This window comes from Taudactylus pleione, unplaced genomic scaffold (assembly GCF_031769625.1).
Source record: "Taudactylus pleione unplaced genomic scaffold, aTauple2 ptg000043l, whole genome shotgun sequence".
Lineage (NCBI taxonomy): Eukaryota > Metazoa > Chordata > Amphibia > Anura > Myobatrachidae > Taudactylus > Taudactylus pleione.
This window is the reverse complement of record NW_028284445.1, coordinates 6271954-6293186: the sequence shown is the minus strand read 5'-3', so window position 1 is coordinate 6293186 and position 21233 is coordinate 6271954. Positions and strand designations below refer to the sequence as shown.

The 21233-nt window shown below is 39.4% G+C and overlaps 1 protein-coding gene across 5 annotated transcripts in view; it reads right to left on the bottom strand.

Moving 5' to 3' along the window:
* Positions 1 to 21233, bottom strand: part of DCLK1 (doublecortin like kinase 1) — a 454917-nt gene that overhangs the window by 69949 nt on the left and 363735 nt on the right. For all 5 annotated transcript variants that reach the window (XM_088460208.1, XM_088460209.1, XM_088460210.1 and 2 more), the window contains 4 exons: positions 18114 to 18222; positions 8681 to 8738; positions 4705 to 4824; positions 2628 to 2774 (listed from right to left, as the gene is read on the bottom strand). In XM_088460208.1, coding sequence (XP_088316334.1) covers positions 2628 to 2774; positions 4705 to 4824; positions 8681 to 8738; positions 18114 to 18222 — 434 coding nt within the window. The remainder of the gene's footprint in view (positions 1 to 2627; positions 2775 to 4704; positions 4825 to 8680; positions 8739 to 18113; positions 18223 to 21233) is intronic.

Below are 21233 nucleotides of genomic sequence, written 5' to 3'. Positions count from 1 at the left end.
CCAACAGAGAATTTTTTCTTCCAGACTGTACCCTTGTCTCGCATCCTACTATCTTGCTTACGTTGGTGTGTTGTCCAAAATAAGGTAGTTGCAGCACATCTCCTCCCCTATATCACTTCTGACTTCCATAGCGCATAACCCGCAATTCCCTCCGGGTTGTCTGGTTGATTACATGAAACCATAGAATAGATATGGATTGTAAGAGTTGGTGGTGAAGGGAGGTGATTTATAGGATCATTTGAACCTGCCAGATCGGGAGTACTGGACCAACTGTCAGATCAAACATTACATACACTCTTTAACTAGAGAAATTGTCTTGAATACGGATCTTACCCTCTTTGAACCCTGGTGCACCTCTTGGGTTCCTGTTACTCTAACTCTCTAATTTACAAACTAATGGGAGAACAGTCCTGTAGCCTTCTGAATTTTATTACCAAGTGGCAAAGGGAATGCAAATTTAATTTCGATGACAAAATACCAGTTCTCCCCCAGGCTGGGCATAGTTCTGTATTGACCAGTATATGGAGATGGAAGATGTTACACTCTCTGCAATGATCCAAACATGTTCCACGTGGTTCTATTTGCTAGAATTTATCTACTTGCATTTTGATAGTTATATATAGGCATCTCCCCCTCCCCGCTTTTTTTCCCTTAGTCTGTTCCCCCATGTTGTCTCTGAATACTGGATATTTGTACAGCTTATTATATGTTAATTGTTGATATTTGGAAATAAACTGTATAGTGTTGCTTTTGCTATTGCTGGTATTCCATAAATAGAGATTATCCAAATTAAAGTGGACCTTTTACTGGCAGCCTCATACCTCCTAACATTTAGGCAGGTGTAATGAGGACGAACTATGCCCTGCTCCCAACCCATGCCTTCTGTGTTTACATGACTTTCTCTTTACTTCCCCTTTTCACATATGTAATGGTAGCCACAGCCAACAGTATGGCTGGCCAAACTGACCAATCACAGCTCCGATGTGAGCCTGAAATGACCAATCAGATGGTCAGAATTGATTAGCAATAGTGGAACATTTGCAAAGCCTCACACTGCCATCAAATCAACAATCAGATTAGGATACTTGGTTCCCCAAGGCCCTATTTATCTATGACGGCCAGTTGGCAACTGAATAACTAAATCTAATTAAACTGACCAGAATTATCTCAAGTCAGACGTTGGGTCTGCTTACTGCTGGCAACAATTACAGTGTATATGGTGAAAGTTAGTATCTCTAAACTAACAATATGTGCTACATACAATAAAGGAGCCTGCCAGAAAACTCCACAAGGAAAATAATGCAGTTATAGAAGATAAAAAGTAAGAGGTCAGTTCCTGTAATATAATAAAATCCCGGCTGCTTTCTCCTATAAGTGGACAGATCTGGCGATTTTTAATAAACTCATGAAACTTTCTATTTTAGAAACTTTTAGAATCCATTCCTGGTGGAGGATTTTTCTTCCAGACATTTCTCTACACAGTAAAACATGCTGCAGGCTGAATCTATCAAAATCTTAGTCTGGGGAAAGATTGCCTGAGAACTAATGGATAAGCCAAGTTCCCCAGAGATTGCGGCTCTTATTGTGTCTTAGGCCATTAATGACTCCTGACATGACTGCAACAGCTCGGCCATACAGCTGTCTATGTATAATTAACCATATAGACTGGCATTGATGAAAATAGACTGGCATTGATGAATATTGTCATGGTAATAACAGACGCCACCCAAGTTTCCATCTTACTAAAGATCAGGCTTACTCAGTCCGCGCCAACGTAACAGAGCTTCACAAAATGACAGTTTCCAATGCATGACCCGGCCCAGGTCTTTCTGCTGCTTCAAGGGTAAAATATGTCTCATTCCTTCTTCTGTTTTTGAACCTGTATTAATACTGCCATCTCCTTACGTTACATGACAATTATTTACTAAGGCCGCTGACACCTTTGGCATGAACTGGAATGCCAACTGCAAACAAGGCTTTATCGCCCATAAGCAACGCCCATTCTCACTAATGGTCTTGTAGCTGAATGAATGCAAATCCCGGCAACCATGTTTCAAAATCTAGTTCAAACTCTAGCAAATAGGAGACCAACTTCATATTGATGTCTGCTGTATAGAAATTAGATTTTCAACAAGCACATACAGTATGGGTGTGTTGTTTGTATGACCATGTACTGTATTTTTAGTTCCGGCCCTGGGATTCCATTTTATGATCTATGTTCCCCTGTTGTTTATTTGATCCTACAATTGCTTTGATCACTTTAGGGACACAATAGTAAAGATACTGTAGTTTTAATATACTGTAAATATTGTCTGGTGTCTTTGCACAGAACAACCAATCGGATACAAGCTGTTATTTATGTAGTGCAGTAGAAGCAAGGTGATGCCTTATTCTTGCTTTAAGTAATAAAACTTAGTAGTTATAAATGCCAATGATTATATTATATAGGAATTCCTATATATAGGAAATTCATTAGTTTTAATTTAGGTCTACTAAAATCTGTAGTAACCCCAATTATTATCTCTTAAATTAGAGATTTAGAAATCATATACCTGATTAAAAAAAAATGATATTCAAATATTTATATACTCCAATACAGCTTAAAAGATAAAAACGCCAACACTTACCAACAGGTTTTCGGGTTTGATGTCCCTGTGCACAATATTTAAGCTATGCAAATATTTGATGGCGCTCATTAAGTTATACAACATCCCATTAGCATCTCGCTCTGTGTATTTGTTAGTAGAGGTAATAGCATCAAATAGATCCCCTCCCTGTAGAAAAAAATAGAGACATGTTAAAACACAGTATGTTAGCACCTAATGACAGATGTCTTTGTGGGCGCATGAGGGTTAATTTTTAGGTTTGATGTAGTAATCTCAGTGGTGGTAGTGTGATATTTTCAGCGGCCTCTGAAGGGACCTCCATGCCCCCCTTCTGGGACCAACATTTCCTTTATGATATGCTAGCACTAGGTCTCAGCATGTATATAAGCTTAAGCAGTGATAAATTGAGCAAAGGGTGGGGGTAGAACAGAGATGCTTGAGATCATTTGCTTGAGACAAGATGAAAGTGTAGCTCTAGATATATGATATTGTGTGGATCTGTGCCTGATTACGGCCTGAGGCAGAACATAAGTAAGTTCTCTGTCAATCTCTAAAGCTCTCCTAATATTTGATACGGTTGGGAAGTTTGAAAACAATGAAAAATGAAGTAAATTAATGAATATTATTTAGTGAATACAGTGAATAGGAAATTGCAAAAATCATTGGAAATTGTCCCTAGATTGCCTGACAATGATTAGTACCACCTGCAGAGGATAGCATCAATGCTGAATGTGCCCACTAGATGTCAGCAGTTCCCTCTGAGTTACAGCTACAGTAGCCTACAACAGGCTTGGCATAAACTATTCACTCTACAGCTCCCATGCAAACACATACCCCAAGCCAGGCAATTGCAAAGCAGAGTATGCTGAGACTTTTAGTTCCACAACAGCTGGAAAGCCACAACCAACTCGGCTGTACATAAATTCTTTCGGCATCAAACTGGACTAGAAAATTAAATGGAGGCTTGCTTACAGTTATGGAAGCTTTATTATGTTTTATCATTCTCAGTGAATGATATAGACTGAAAATTCAAACATGTTGGGTATAGTATCTTATAGCAAGTAAATAAAAAATATGACAGTGCAGGGAGAGTAAGTAACAGGGGCTCATGAATATGTCCAGGAGACAACCTTCCCATCCATTCCGCAGTGCAGAAGACAGGGCAGACAGTGGAGACACAATTTGTTCTCATTTGTGTCATTATGGCCTCACCTCTCACTACACAATGCCACATTTAGCAGCATATTGTAGTGGGGATGAGATAGTGACGATGCATTTATGACACCATCCTGCACTCCCTGGGACCTCTCCATCCATCTGGAGTGGAGTCCTACAAAGTAGGCAACTATGCAGTAACATTAGTTAATTACACGTATTGAGGTCAATTAAGAATGTTTTCACTATATGCAAAGATCACCATTTAACACTGATCTGAGGGTTGCAATCAGGGGAGGTGCTGAGGGTAATTCCATTATAGCAGGTAGCCCCATACAACTGCCACACACAGCATCTCATTAGTAATACCACACAAATAGTTTAACATGACAACAACAATGAAGGCAGATTAAGTGGGGACTATATAGATCAAATCAGGACATGTTGGGGATGTGAAACTAGACTATATGAAAAATGCCTTTCCAGAGCAACCAATCAAATTCTAGTTGTCATATTTTTTTCTGGCACTGTGAACATGAATACAAACACCCTATTGGTTGCTATGGTTTACAGCACCTGTTCCCTGGTTTCATATATGTTCTTGTTTCTACCTCTTTTCGTCCCCTTGGCTAGTGTAATATGTAAGGAAGTGGTAATATAGGCGAGGCTGTAATTCTAAATGATAAAGACTATAAAAATTCAGCTATCTATGTGTTTCATAATGCTAACTACTGTACAATGTGCACTAAGGTCACCCGATTGGGGACAGGGCTGTGATTAGATGTTATTTCCAGCAAGAACAGGATTATTCCTGCAGAAACCCTCTGATTGCATGTGACTGACATTAGTACACCTGCATCTATAGCTCTCCTAACCATAACCTTTATTACATCCTTTTCCTGAAAGCAGTTTGCACTGTAAGACAAGTGGCAGCTCGGCTGACCTTTACTAGTTCCATCACCAGGTACAGCTCATTCGGCATATCCATCTCCTCAATGAGAAGGACGATATTGGGGTGCTTCACTCTTCTCAGGATAGAGACCTCATTTTGGATCATATGTTCCTATACAGAGAAAAGAAGCAAATACATGTATACAGCAAAGCAATAAAAGCAGACACCACGTATTCAAATAAAATATACCCCCTCCTCTCCCATCTATCTAGGGAGTTATACTGCAACTAATATGCTGACTACTAGTTTGCAGTATGAGTGGGTGGCACTACCGTCCTGATTGTTAGCTCACAGGACAAATAAGAAGTTCTATTTCTCATGTAGAAGTGAAGTTGGGGAGGCATAACTGTTTAATAAATTAAAGTGGACTGTAATGGGTGTATACTTGATTTAAAATCAATGAAAATCGATCAACATCGATGTTGATCGTTCAGTGTGTATGCTAATTGTCGTTAACGACATTGAGCCCGGCAGTGCAGGGGAAACTCTTAACGATATCTCTCATAGAGCATATCGTTAATTGTGTATGCGGCTTAAGTCCTGTCTTGTTTTTTTTTGCCAGTTGTAAAGTGCTGCAGAGTATGAAGTCACTATATAACTAAATAAAAATAATGAGCATATCACAGAATGAAAAATAATCTTTAATTTGAAAGATATCCAGTAGAAATGGCTCTCCTACACTTCTGAGTCCATAAATAAAATGAGATTGCAATGTTATCTTTCAAACTGTTTATTTTTTCTCTATAGTTTAAGATAGGAAGCTTTAAATCTGGCAGCAATTACTTGGTAACATAAAAGCAATTCACAATGCAGTGGAACTAAGCCCCAAAATGAATTTGTTATGTTTGTAGGTAAAAGTGTATTTAGTGTATTGATTTCCCCATCCATGAATTGAGAAATCAACAGACTACAGTATTAGTCAGAAGTTGCATGCTGCTAAGTGGTGCATTTATGTATATATACTGTGCATACAAAGACAGCCAGTGCCGGACTAAACCCTGTGTTCAGGGTCCCACCCTCGCAAATTATCTCCTACTACGTTTATAATTTTACCAACCAACAATATTAATAAACCGTACGTAGGTTGCTCCGAAAATCTTTTACAAACTGACAGCTGACAGAAGAAGAGCTTTTAAGAGACAAACTGGAATGTGAATCTGATGCCTATGGTTTATGTACTTTAAGTTGTTAATAAGTACATTACATTAATACAGTATTTTTTCTAGAGAGGCTTTAATGTAAAGTTTTAATTTATTTGAGTTGATTTATTTTATATATCTTTTGGAAACAATTTAAGAAAGCTTGATTGTAATTTTCTTTCAAGATCAAATCGATATTATTTTGATCCGTTGTCACGGAACCCCTAAAAGGTACAAGGGCCCATAGGCCGGTGCCTACTCTGCCTATTTGGTAATCCGGCACTGCAGACAGCCCTGTGATCAACAACCTGTGCTGCATTTCCTAACCCATGATAGATATCCCTGTTACAGCTTCCAGTCAGGTGAAAAATAGCATGAAGCACTCAAATATTGGTAAATACATTACCATATATTGAGATTGAAAACAAATTATTTATGTTCTTTAATTTCAAAAGACTGATACGCTCAGAGCGTTTTGGAAGGTAGGAGGTGTTTAGCGCTGTAGTGGGCGCCGTGTAATGGTTGTGTGCTGTTTATATCGCTCAACACTTGTCCCTTTTCCAAACCTCTTTGTGCCAAATGCTGGCAAACCAAATGGTCATGCAGCATTTACCATAAGCCCTGTATTTATAATATGGCAAATATATATTATATGTCCTAAAGTCTGTAGTTATGTTTTCATTTTACAAAATGTATCCAAAAGTCATGACAACTATGACTTAATAAAGTTGACACCACTTTTGAATAAATATAACTGTAAAGATATTTTTGTTTGCATTAAAATTCAAGTGAATGTATACTACAGAATGCTTCTTTTGTTTTTTTTTTAAATTTAGTACATTTTTCATTGTCATTTTTTAGACATAACATATAAACATGTAATACATACAATTTAACATGTATACATCGGAGCTAGTCTACAAAACCTGAATCATATACTGTATAATATCAATCATATAAAAAGAAATAAAACATATATCTGATTCCATTTGTTTTTAAACAGATTATAAAACAGAATATATATATATATATATATATATATATATACACACAATATACATATATATTATCTTGAACATATATAATAACTAATAAACAACCAAATAATATCCCATCAACAAAACTAGCACAGAAAAAATCATACTAAATTATAATAAAGAAAATAAAGAAAATTCTCTTCTTTTTTACCAATGTGATATACTCAGCACAGTTAGAATTGCTGTTTTTGTTATTATCATTTATAGTACCGTATAATATAGACATTTGAAAAAGAGCTTCAAACAAAAAACATACAACATATCAAAACAGATTATATATATCAGAAACCATTTATGAGTTCTGAGATATCTCATAATAACTTGATTGAAGCCATTTATTCCATATCTTCTCGAACTTAGATTCAGACTTTCGTGAAATATGCTTCTTTTGTCTTTAGAGTTATTTCCATTTTTAGGAAACTGCTAGAGCTATGTCTATACTATAACCCATAAAGACTTTCAGGTCTAGAGTCAATTCATGTAGACCCTGTGCAATCTGTAATCATGACAATACAGATTTAAGTGGCACGTGAATTTCGCAATACAGGGCTCCTTTTGGATCCCTGGCAAAAAACCTTACTGCTATGCCAGGGTTTTATCTTTCTCACTGGCTGCTTAACAGAGCCGAGGAGAAGTTCCTGCGGTATGAGTCTGCTCAGCTGTTGGCACATTCAGCTTTGACCTGGAGGGCATCTTGCGATGCCTCTCTGGCTTTACACGTCCCCCTTAGATAGGTATAGTATAATGTCATCTTATCTGTCATTCCCCTGTGTGGAATGCCTCTGTCCCCATATACTCTTATATGGGGACAGTTTTAATCAGAGAAGAAGGAAAATAAAAAGATGACAGAAACCCATTCTCTGGTAAAAACACAGGAGAAGGAAAGGCCTTTTCTCCACGTAATAAATAGACTCCTAAATCTTCTTCCAATAGCTGAAATATTTATTAATCAAGAATTAATTTGACCCTTACTATGTGTGTTCAAGATCTCATCAGAATCCAGGAATAATTGAAATATTGCCAGAGATTGTGTTAAATCCCTGCCTTTCATGTGCACCTACTGTAAGTGCACACACACAACAGAGGCAGCCATTTTGTTTTCGGAACCTATTTTTCTGAGAAAACTTAGTGCTTTAGGTTATGAAGTTATAGTTTTGCATATTATCTGCAGAGTAGTATAATAAGCTTAGATTTATTTAAGTGGCTATAGAAAAAAATACAATATACTACCAACTCAAACTAATATTGGAAATAAAATAGTTAATAGTGCATGATTTCTATGATTAACTCTGAAGGTCTAGTTTAAAACTCATAATGACTTTGAATACTCTAATTACATTTCCAGTCCCCTGACCTCATTGCTGCTCATTATAGAAGCAGAGTCCCTGTTCCTGGCAGTATGGGGATAATGTAGTCCCCTGTTGTGACTGCACTAGCAGTGTATGACTCATTACCACTCTCTGTAGGAACATGAAAATGGCTTTTCTGTTACATTTTCTGCGGACATCTGATTTCAACTATAGCAACTTATTCCGGGAAATGTTTATATCACATATGTATATTATATATATATATATATATATATATATTATATAGTGCTCAGTTTCTAATGGGAAGAGGAGAATAAGTAGCTCTATTAGATAATAAAAATGACACATAAAGTTGCTTGCATTGCTAGAATGCACTCCGCCCTTATTGTGTCATGATTTTCCATAGCAGATTTGGGCATCTAAAATATTTTAATTTAGCTTAATGGAAATGAACATATAGGTTTTGTCAGCGTATACTCACCTTGCCTCTGCATTTGCTTTTATTGATGATTTTCAGTGCATATTCTCTGCCAGTCGACCTATGGACATAGAAATACAGACTTAAACAACTTTCTTAAATTACCGACATTTCATGTCAAGACAGGAAATACGTTTTTGGTACCTATAGACCATTCGCAAATTCACTGTTTGTGAGTCTGACTAAGGGAGAGATTTACAAACCTATAGAGCACAACTGGAGGTTCGCCATGGCACACAATCAGATTGTAGTTATTTTATAGAATGTACTAGAGAAATGATAGCTAGGATCTGATTGGTTGCTGTGGGTAACACCTACACATTGTCTTCTTTAGAAAGTTTTGATAAATCTCCCCTTATGGCCATAGTGGGTCGCAGTTTCCTTGAAGAATAGAAGTTTAGATTAAGCACACTTACTGCCGTGTCTGTGTTTGGGACACAGGTAATGGTATGCATCACGTTAGACCTGCCGGATTTGTAACATGGATCCCTACATACAGAGGCGTAAGTTCATCCCAGGTGCACGGAGGCAAGTTATCATTTAGTGCCCCCCCTATCCCCCATAATTACAGCCCGAAGTGGGGTGAATATATTGTGGGTGATGGAGGAGGTGCCCCTTCAGTGCTGGCGCCTGGCGGCAGGTGCCTCCATTGTCTCCCATACTTTTGCCCTTGCCTACACTTGCATTCGAAAATAAGACATAGATGCCGCAATTTTGTTGTGATCGGATCATCATTCCAAAGACCATCCTGAAGCTTATATGGCCCAGATGGGTACAGATAGTCTGCCAGGCGGCATCCCTTATATCAGGCAGGAAAATACCATGCGGTTGCTCTGCCCTTCTCGTGAATTACGGCAGAGGTTCCCAAACCCCGCCATTACAGTCCGTGTTTTAAGGATATCCATGCTTGAGCACAAATGACTTAGGCCCTGATTCAGAGCCGGTCGCTATTTGCGCTCGCTCGTCCAGAAAATAGGGGTGGCTATTCAAATGAAACGTTCGCTGTTTGCGGTCTGTTCACGCCTCTAGGTCTGAACGAGCGAACAAAACTTGCGGTCGTTTTTTGGGAAACTACGCCCCCTGGCCGCTCGCATCCGACGTCATGTCCGCTATTTATTAGATTAATCGAGTACATCGAACAGGGTATGAACTGCTCGCTATTCTTGTGGTTGGTTTTTGCTACCACAATTTTGCGAGCAGTTCTGGCTAAAAAAAACCCAGTGACGTGGTCAATGACGCTGCTGTTTTAAATATGCACACCCATAAAACGCCCATTTTGACCGTTTGGCACGCCTGCGTTCTGATTTCCACTCCCCGTTTTCAAGCACCTTCCCCTGTTACCACCCACATACGCCTCATCCTGTCACTCAAATTAGCAGGCATTCGCTATTTTGCGAGCACATGAATTTCGGCCGCACTGACTGGTTCGCGCATGCGTATAACGATCCGTACGCATGCGCAGTTTGGCAAACATCGCTCGGAGCGAACGAGCTGCTGCTTACGAGTGGCTCTGAATGAGGGCCTTAATTAGTACCTCAGTTAATTTGATTTTACCATGTGGACTCAACCATGGGTATCCTTAAAACCTGGACTGTAATGGCAGAGTTTGGGAAACTCTGAATTATGGGTTAAGCTAGTGACCTTCCACAAACTATGATGAAGGTCATGTGGCCTGAGCTACAGCCCATACATACAGTTCTGAATGTATTAAATTGGACTGCGGTCAAGGCTGGCGACACTTGGTGCAAGAAAAATAAATAAAAATGATTCATTGAATTAGCAATAGAAATCAGGTGATGGATACATGATAAGGCTGATAGAAAGCACGTCCATCGTACTTCTTATCCATTCTAATTGTTAATGCACCAAGAAGCTGAGTTACAGGATCCAAATGGCCTCCAACAATAATATATATAATTGTTGTCACACTACCCTGGTGGGTTTTAGACATACTGTATGGTTCTCTTTATTCATTTCATAAAATGGCCCTTTTGCTGATTCATTAAAATGGTCTACACTACTCGGCCATTGAAGATACGTGGGCATATGTAATAGCCCGTGATTCGCTGGAGCGATTCTGGTGAGATCATATTAGATTTAAAGCATCAATTAGTTTAAAGGAAAAACCAGTTAGCTTTCCTTTTAAACAATTTGGTGCTTTAAATCTAATGAGGATATTGCAGAAATCGCGCTGGATCCCGCAATTCACAGCCTATTACATTTGGCCTAAGGTAGTGTTAAGTAGTGCATGTCCTATCTCTACACAGTACAACTAGTTGACTTAATTCTTTGTGTTGTGCAATACTCCAGTTACAATAGACTAAAATTAATGATCGCTAGTTTTTGAGCATTTTATGTTTAATTGTTATCTTATGTCTTACTCTCAGATTCTCTTACAGACTGCAGAACTTTGCCAGCTGTGTCCATAATGTATATAACTCTTATCCAAACCATAGTTTAGCAGTCTACTACACCTCCCAGATGCTCCTCGTTGTTATTCATTAATCATCATACACTAGAGCACCGCAAACAAAGATTAAACTGTTCTACATCAATTCTTTCTTTGTATTATTATGATTATTATGATTCATTAATACAATGCAGACACAGAACCATTAATTAATAGTCTAAAATGAAACTCAGACCGTCTTTGGACTGGTTCATAAATATAACAGAGTAATTTATACTTTCCTCCCAGTTGTTGCTCTTTTCTGCTATACATTACATTTGTGCGAGGCCAGTGACATTATAGTTACCCCAGTCCTTCTATGATCTACTTTTTTCCACTATTCATCACGTGTATTATATTTGTCAAACATAAAAAATTAAAAATTTTTTTGCCGGTCAATCCAATTTAAGGTTCTGGACCTAAACGCGAGCTAGTTGATAACATTATATATATATATATATATATATATATATATATATATATATATATATACACACACACATACATGCACACACTGTATATAATTTCTGCCTTGTGTGATAACAAGAAGTGGATGGATATATATATATAATTAAATACCTTTTGATTGATCAAGTCCTCCAGTGCCGCTAACTACCGGGATTACTATATATATATATATATATATATATATATATATATAGAGTTAAACAAACCACCCTTATCCTGCGCCTATACAGAGAACTAAACCTGGCAGCTAATCACACAGAGTCCCCTGTTAGTGGGACTGGATAATAGAGATAGAAAAAGGTCTGTGAGAGAGCGCTTAAGTAACTTTTACAGTTTTTACTGGAGAATTACGAAAAGGCCATTCTGGGTAAACACTTCAAAATACTACTATTGAAGTATAAATACATGCACATATAAAAACCTAGTAGTTTTTGTGGACAAATAGCTGTTGACACCCTTATAAAAACATAATACAATTTATTACAATAAAAAAACATTTTGTACAATACCAATACAATTTTAGACGGTGCTGATTAGGTTCCACATTTGAACATGGACTATTCACCCTTAGGTTTAAAGCATGTATTTGTAGTGGTGTAGTCACCACTATATATCCAAACAAATGAGGAGGCTCTCCTAGACTTGTGAGAAAAACGTGTAATAGAATCAACGTTTCGGGGTCAGTCACCCCTTCATCAGGACTGACCCCGAAACGTTGATTCTATTACACGTTTTTCTCACAAGTCTCGGAGTGCCTCCTCATTTGTTTGGATGTAGTGGGGGTATATCATATCCCAGAGGAAGGCACCCAAGCAAGTTTACGAAAGGTGTCAGCTGCCTTTGGAGTGCCAGGTGTTTTTGATTATTTATTTTTATATATATATATATATATATATATATATTCTATTATTTACTATTAATAAAATCAATAATTCAGATTTTATCATTTTGTGCAAGTTTCCAATTTTATTTTATTTTTTGTTTTTGAACAACTGTAAAGTAAGCAATTTGATACAGAACTGACTAATGTTTACAAAAAGAGTCTGAATATTGTGACAGGTTATTATTTAATGTAGGTAATACCATAGGGACCAGGTAGGGGTATCTGCAGGACATGTCATTTGTTATTTTCTACCCCTAGATTATTCTGACACCATAGAAAGACGTACAATGAACTCTGCAGGCTTGCACTGCACTTTTGTTACATATTAACTTGACAAACTGTGATAACCCTCTTTAAAACCAAAAACTAAACAAGTTCTCTACTAGAATATCTACAAATCAATTATTGCAGACCACATTATACAGAACTATGTGCTGCTCTCCTTTTTATACTAGTTTGTACATTGAGTTTAGCTCTTGTTTGCTACATAGTTTCCTGGGGATTAGGGAGGCCATAGGGATTTTGGCCTAACAATCTAACAATATCTGGAATTGAATCCTGGGTTTGGAAGCTTCCAATCCCGATCCTGGCATTGGCCATAAATGTTTTTTATTTTTTCAAATGCCGGGACGTGCTGAGCACCTCCAGCAGAGTGCTCAGACACTGCCCGGTTCCCCCTTCCCCCGGCTGGCCTGGCACTGCGCAGCGTGACGTGAGGACAGAGGTCACGCTGCGCAGCCCGATATCGGCTGGACTGCCAGCGTGACCCACCACTCTACAGGATACAGACGCCGCCAAAAGTCCCGCCGGTAAGTCACTGTGGGGACTGGTCGGGGCATTTTATTTTAAACCAGGCCAATCCCAGGTATCCCAGGAATCCTGGGATTGAGTTTTTTCCAATCCCGGGATTAGAAAAAAAAGCCCCGGGATTGGCTTCCCTACTGGGGATATAGTGGCTCCCTTTCCTGTTTCTTTAGGAATCTCCTAGCTAGAATAAAAAATATATATTTTAATTTTGTCAATGATCAGACTGCTCAATATGACACTGTTGAGATATAAATAGGTCCTGGTGCTATTTCTTCTGTAAGGAACAGAGCCAGATTAAGGCCCACATGGCCCTGGAGCTGAAAATGTTCAAGGGCCTATACTGAGAAGGGGAAGAGCTGTGAACGGTGCTTTGTGGCTGTGGTCAGAGTCACCTTGGAGTATACACCCCCTACACTATGACCACAATGTCTCCCTAACTACATAGAAATAGAAAACTTGCATAATTTAGTTTTTTTTGGGGGGGACTACAAAAACTATTTAAATACTTAAAATTTATGACCAGTTAGGCAGCTGGTAATCATTCTGTCATGTTGATGGGCCTATTTTTATTTTTAGACCTGGAGCTGGAGCTCCATCCGCCCCATTGTTAATCTGGCCCTGGTAAGGAATCATTTGCACCAACACATTTTCTTTAAAGGCTAATTGTGTTTGCAGTTATTAGAGGTCAGATCAGCAATTCAGTATATAAAATTATAATACAAATGATAGCACTGTTGGCGTAGTGCTTAGCATTACTGTCTCACAACACTGAGGTCATGTGTTCAATTCCCGATCATGACCGATCAGTGTGGGGTTTGTATGATCTCCCTGTCCTTGCACAGATTTTCCTCTGGGTGCTGCGGAGAGGGGTGCTGTGCTGTGATGTGAGAGCCCGGGGTGCTGTGCTGTGATGGGAGAGTCCAGGGTGTTGTGCTGTGATGGGAGAGCCCGGGGTGTTGTGCTGTGAGGGGAAAATGTTCCCTATAGAATGTCAGACGTGCTGCACTAATGAGAGAGGATAGCAGGAGGCTCTGTAATGGTGGACGGCTGAAGAGGAGCCTGACACAGAGAGAGGAATATCAAGAACCTGAAAAGGAGTGCCCTGGGGAAGACAGAAGGAGCATAGAGTCGAAGAAAATGATAGGTGTTTTATTATATATGTTTTTACACAAGAAAAAAGATGCTGGGCTGGAGACGGAGAGACATAAGGGGGAATGAGGCTGCATGGGATGGGACCACAGCGCAATGGGGGAAGGGGAGCACAACAGTGATACCAAGCCCCCTTCTGTGATGCCACACCCCTTTTCAGGATTCCACATGGGGGGGGGAGGGTGCCAGCGAAAATCTTGCCTAGGGCACTAATTTGGTTAGGGCCGGCCCTAATTGTCTGATAATGTTCTGTATAGCCGAATAGTTAGTAAGTAGTTATCATATAAATGTATTCAGCAATTTGCTTTGATCATTACAATCCTCTTCTCTCTAGGCTATAATTAGCAAACCATCCTTTTGTAAAAGCAATATATCACTAATATTGACATAATAGCAGAATATATATTGAGGGACCGTACAGAAGATCATTAACATTAAAGTGTTAGCTAGTAACTAAGGGGTCTATTTACTAAGCAGTGTTAGGAGACAGAGTGAAAAGTGATAGGAAAGTGATAAGGTGCCAGCCAATCAGCTCCCAACTGTCATTTTTCAAATACAGCCTGTAAGATGACAGTTGGGAGCTGATTGGCTGGCACCTTATTACAGACTTATCACTTTTCACTCTGACTCCTAACACTGCTTAGTAACTAGACCCCTATATTCCAAATTGTCCTAAAAGGAAGAATAGTTTATAAAATATGCGAAGCTTCATTTCTTATGCTTTGTGCCATGATATAATTCAAGTAATTTGACCCGATTGAACCTGGTATTTTCCATAATTAGCTGCAATTACAGTTCTATCAATAATATATATTAGATAATAATATACCCAGGGGCAGATGTAAAGAGAAGCTGGCCCATGTGCAGCCTCCGTGTGGGGCCCCCTTTGCGCCGGCACATGCACCAAGGAGACTCCGACACTGTGCCAGGGTCCACTGCGCAGGCACGGATCTCCAGGATCATGGCTTCCGCACCATTTTGTCTGTGATTACTTTAATGCACATGTGCAGCAGAGCTTTCTGTGGCAATGACAGACAGGTAGGTATTGTCTATGGGTGCAGGGTGTGCGGTGTTGGCCTGTGTGCACTACACCCCCTTATAGATACGCCCATGAATATATCTATGAATTTCTGTACTACTTTGCTCCTAAATACCAGAAAACAGATGAAAATGGTCGTCAGACAAGTTTGTTAAATGTTTGATCTAAACAATTTGTTCAAACAACAGTTTTTGTCCATTTTCCGGCGTTTGGGAGCAAATTGCTGATTGTCAGTTACTCCCATACGTTACCAGATTTTCATTCCAACCAATCAACTAGTTGGCTGGTTGGACAGTAAACTTTAGATGTGTGGCCAGCTTTAGGTATTAGGCACAGGGCAAATGAAGGCACCCTGGACCCTCCCCCCCCCCCTCACACACACCAGGCCGGATACCCCCCAAGGCACTTTCCCGCCCATCTGCTTATTTCCTTGTGTGGATGGCAGTGTCCTCTGCCAGACTGTAAAGGTGCATACACACTACACGATATGCTCCCTGAGCGATATCGTCTAGTGTGTCCCTGGCAGGCTGTGCTCAATGTCGTTTATGACATTGAGCACAGCCGCTGAACGATATCATTAACGATATCGTTCAGCGCCGGGCTCTCTCCCCCATTCCCTGACATGCAGCAACCTGACGAGATCATCAGGTTGGCCTGCATGTCAGCCCGATGAACGATGATGACGAACGACCCGCGGGAACGCGCGTCGTCGTCATCGTTCATCTTTTTGGGCTTAAAAATGGACGATAAAGTGGACGACTGAACGATAACGATATCGTTATCGTTCAGTCGTCCACTTTATCGCCCAGTGTGTACGCACCTTAAGTGTCACTCTGGGCTCTCACACTCCCAGAGTATCACTGACATGGAGGAACAGCAGCCAACATGAACCTGTTGCTTTCTGCCCCTCCATGTTACTGGCCGCTGCTTAGTGTGGGGACACTGCAGGGAAAATAAGCCTTGGCACCCTAGTGTGCACAATACTATAATTCATGGACTAGTATGAAATGTATTCTTATTATGTCTGCTTACCTTAAAACATGTATTCAGTAAATATTGCTATATGCTAAAAAGGAAGTATAAATGACACTTCCATTACAGTCTGCTTTTTATACTCATTTCACAAAACAAAACTACATGTGATTTGCTTTGTTGTTATGACTTAAGGAGAACTGAAACTTTTATAAAGCTGTGCGAGAATGGCAGGGGGAGGTGATTACACTTACCGTTCTATACACTCTTACCGTTCTATACACTCTTACCTTTCTATACACTCTTACCTTTCTATACACTCTTACCTTTCTATACACTTTTACCTTTCTATACACACTTACCTTTCTATACACTCTTACCTCTCTATGCACTCTTACCTCTCTATGCACTCTTACCTCTCTATGCACTCTTACCTTTCTATACACTCTTACCTTTCTATACACTTTTACCTTTCTATACACCCTTACCTCTCTATACACTCTTACCTTTCTATACACACTTACCTTTCTATACACTTACCTTTCTATACACTTACCTTTTTATACACTCTTACCTTTCTATACACCCTTACCTTTCTATACACTTTTACCTTTCTATACACTTTTACCTTTCTATACACCCTTACCTTTCTATACACTCTTACCTTTCTATACACTTACCTTTCTATACACTTTTACCTTTCTGTGCACTCTTACCTTTCTATACACACTTACCTTTCTATACACTCTTACCTTTCTATACACCCTTACCTTTCTATACACTCTTACCTTTCTATACACACTTACCTTTCTATACACTCTTACCTTTCTATACACTCTTACCTTTCTATACACCCTTACCTTTCTATACACCCTTACCTTTCTATACACTCTTACCTTTCTATACACTCTTACCTCTCTATACACCCTTACCTTTCTACACACCCTTACCTTTCTATACACTCTTACCTTTCTATACACCCTTACCTTTCTATACACTCTTACCTTTCTATACACTCTTACCTTTCTATACAATTTTACCTTTCTATACACTCTTACCTTTCTATACACTCTTACCTTTCTATACACTCTTACCTTTCTATACACTTTTACCTTTCTATACACTCTTACCTTTCTATACACCCTTACCTTTCTATACACTCTTACCTTTCTATACACACTTACCTTTCTATACACTCCTACCTTTCTATACACTCTTACCTTTCTATACACCCTTACCTTTCTATACACACTTACCTTTCTATACACCCTTACCTTTCTATACACCCTTACCTTTCTATACACTCTTACCTCTCTATACACCCTTACCCTTCTATACACGCTTACCTTTCTATACACTTTTACCTTTCTATACACTCTTACCTTTCTATACACTCTTACCTTTCTATACACACTTACCTTTCTATACACTCTTACCTTTCTATACACTCTTACCTTTCTATACACCCTTACCTTTCTATAACCCTTACCTTTCTATACACCCTTACCTTTCTATACACTCTTACCTCTCTATACACCCTTACCTTTCTATACACTTTTACCTTTCTATACACTCTTACCTTTCTATACACCCTTACCTTTCTATACACCCTTACCTTTCTATACACACTTACCTTTCTATACACTCTTACCTTTCTATACACTCTTACCTTTCTATACACTCTTTGACAATGGCGAAATTTCCATCTCCTATGGTCCTCCCAACTTTGTATCTCTCTGCTATAGACACCGGTACCTGGAACCCTTCATCCAAAATATCTGTAATGTCAATGTGAATACTAAATACATATCGAGACATGTCACAAATATATAGAAATAATAATGTGTTTTAAAACAATTTACTACTCTATAAATATGATGACACTGGGTCACTGCCAAAAAGAAGAACACAGTTCCAGCTGCTAGAACTAGAGCGCCCCAGGATAGCAAGAGATGGGAACAAGGGAGGCGGAGCATAATTACCTTACCTAGGTAGTAGCAGAGGAGGCACTTATAGATTGTGGATAGAAGTGATACGCAGGTAACATTATATATGTAATATGTGTCCTCAGGGAGCTGGAAACAAATTTGTGCAAAGGTCTAAGGCAAGGGTCTTCAACCTTGGCCCTCCAGCTGCTGTGGAACTACACATCCCAGCATGCAGTGCCACCTTTTTAATATAACAGCATGCTAAAACTATGGCAGTGCATGCTGGGATGTTTAGTTCCACAGCAGCTGGAGGGCCAAGGTTGAAGACCCCTGGTTTAAGGGACACATTCGTTAATATTTCTCATCTGCTCCCCGATACATTGGTATCTAACTCGCCTTGAGTTGCGGAGTCGGATACATTATTACTGGAGCAATATATTGCGTGGACAGCTGTTCCGAAAAGCAGCTGTTCCCGTGATTCCTAATGCTGGGCTATATAATTATCTAATTCAAAGAAAAAAGAAGAAAAATGAAAAGGGGTTTTCTTCTTCAGTGCACTTATCCTTTGGTAACATACATATGTACTTTTCTTTGAATTAGTTTAATTAAGGGGCATCAGTGGCACGCCGATCTAACGAATATCCCTAGGACAACACTTATATAAATGAATGATAATAAGTGAGTGACTAGTGCGGGAATACAATCTTTCTTTCTCTAACTATATAATTATCTGTCAGATATCTGTCCAATCTGGCAGTTTGAAATGAAAACCTGGTAATGGATGGGAGCAAATGACAATCGACCATTTGCTCACAAACAATGAAAAACAGACAAAAATGGTTGTTTAGACAAATTGGTTAAATCAAACGAATTTCATCAATTTGAACAATCGTTTTTGTCTGTTTTCTAGTTTTTGGGACCATATGGTCGAATGTCATTTGCTCCCATAAATTATCAGGTTTTCATTCCAACCAACCAGATTGTACAGATGTCTGGCAGATAGGGTGGGTACACACCTGAACAACAGGCAATTCACCCTGGACAACGCATGATTGCCGGTACACACTACACGATTTAATGAACGATGGAACGATTACTTGTTCTTTCCTTAATTAATATGTATGGTGCCGCATGTGATATTGTGTGATTGGCCGTGCAGCATGGCCAATCATGCAATATCACATGCGACCGCGGGAGAGCGCAAATCAGCCATACACACTGCACAATATAAACCCGATTTGTCGTTGCAATTTGGCAAAATCGGGACGATATCGTCCAAACGTGTAGCCAGCCATAATTGTATAGTTAGTGTTAGTGCACATGCGTGAGTTCATGCATGCACACGGACAGGCCCTGCATGGGCGACGGATCCAGTCGGATTCCGCTTTGCAATCCAGACCTCTTTCCCATAGTATGGAATGGGGATTTGGGAACCAAAGCCATCTGTAGTTCTCGCCAGGTCCATAACTAGGGGCAGGGGGCGCTGTTTGGGCCTGTCAATTTTCCTGTTTATTCTCATCCTCACTTATAGCTTCCTCTTCTCTTATTCCCAGCATCTCCTGGTCTCCCCTATCTCTTCCCTGGTCCTTCCCCATGAGGCTATGGCCCTTTTTTTTATCAGGTGCACTATCTTATGTCCCTATTTAAAATATGAGTGTGGGGGGGGGGGGGGGGTGTCACCAATGCTCTCTCTGGCACAGGGCACCAAAAAGTCTAGTTACGGCTCTGGTTCTCGCTGTAAACTGGTACAAGTCCTTTTTTTGGGGTAGAAATGGCTGTACGCTTTTCTGCATTGAAGAGAACACTGGAAAAATTTTCCCTGCATTCTACTTTATCACATTTCAATTATCTCTGCAGAAATTGGGTGACACAGTGTACTTTGTGCTGTGCTTTGGCTGTTTTATGCTTTGTACCATCTCTAATGAGTTATGTCTGAACGAGTCAGAACAGTGCGCAGTGTGACCACTAGATGGCGAATATTGCTTAGATTTCAGAGAATGTTATTTTTCTCCTTTGATTCCAAAAGACAACATGATCAAATATGTTATTCAAAATAATGTACAACTCATATCCCTATTGATAGCACTGCACTCAGACCTGTACTACCCTGAAAGAGGGAATCTACAGCTCTTTAAAGGTTCATTGGTTTGTTACATTCATGAACAGATACAGTTGTGAACTAGTATTTATATAGTCTGCAATTTTCATATACACTACACCACAGCTTCTCAAACTCGGTCCTCAGGACCCCAAACAGTGCATGTTTTCCAGGTCTCCTCACAGAATCATAAGTGACATAATTAGCTCCACTTGTGGCTTTTTTCAAAATGTGCTATTGGACCTGGTGTTTCACTCCTGGCTTTTAATAGGTTTTATGACAGGACCGATTCCCATGATTTGGGGTAGTTGATTTGTAGGATCAAGATGAGGTCTCGGTTGATCATTATCTTTTCATGTTGGGACTTTAATGGCATCAATGACTTTAATATTTATCAATATTATTTTTACTAAAGAAATATGAAAAAGGGTTTTTTCACACCCTTTTCACATTATTTTAGTAATATGTAAATGTATTAAAGGGCAATTGGAGTAGTTTTCATGAAAAACTACTCCAATCCCTTCAATTCACACATTATTAGTATGTAGATCGCATTTCCCATACATGGAATGGGAAATGCGATCTGCTAGAAATTCACTAAAAATCAATTGTAAAAAAATAAGTGGGGAAGCCCTGTAATAATACCGCCATCTTCAGATGGCGTTATGAGAGCTTTCCCTGTTTCCCCGGCCCCTGCTATGCTCTGACAGGCAAAGCAGAGCCGGGAGTCGGCCCCTGTGATCAGCTTTGTGGTCTAAATAGA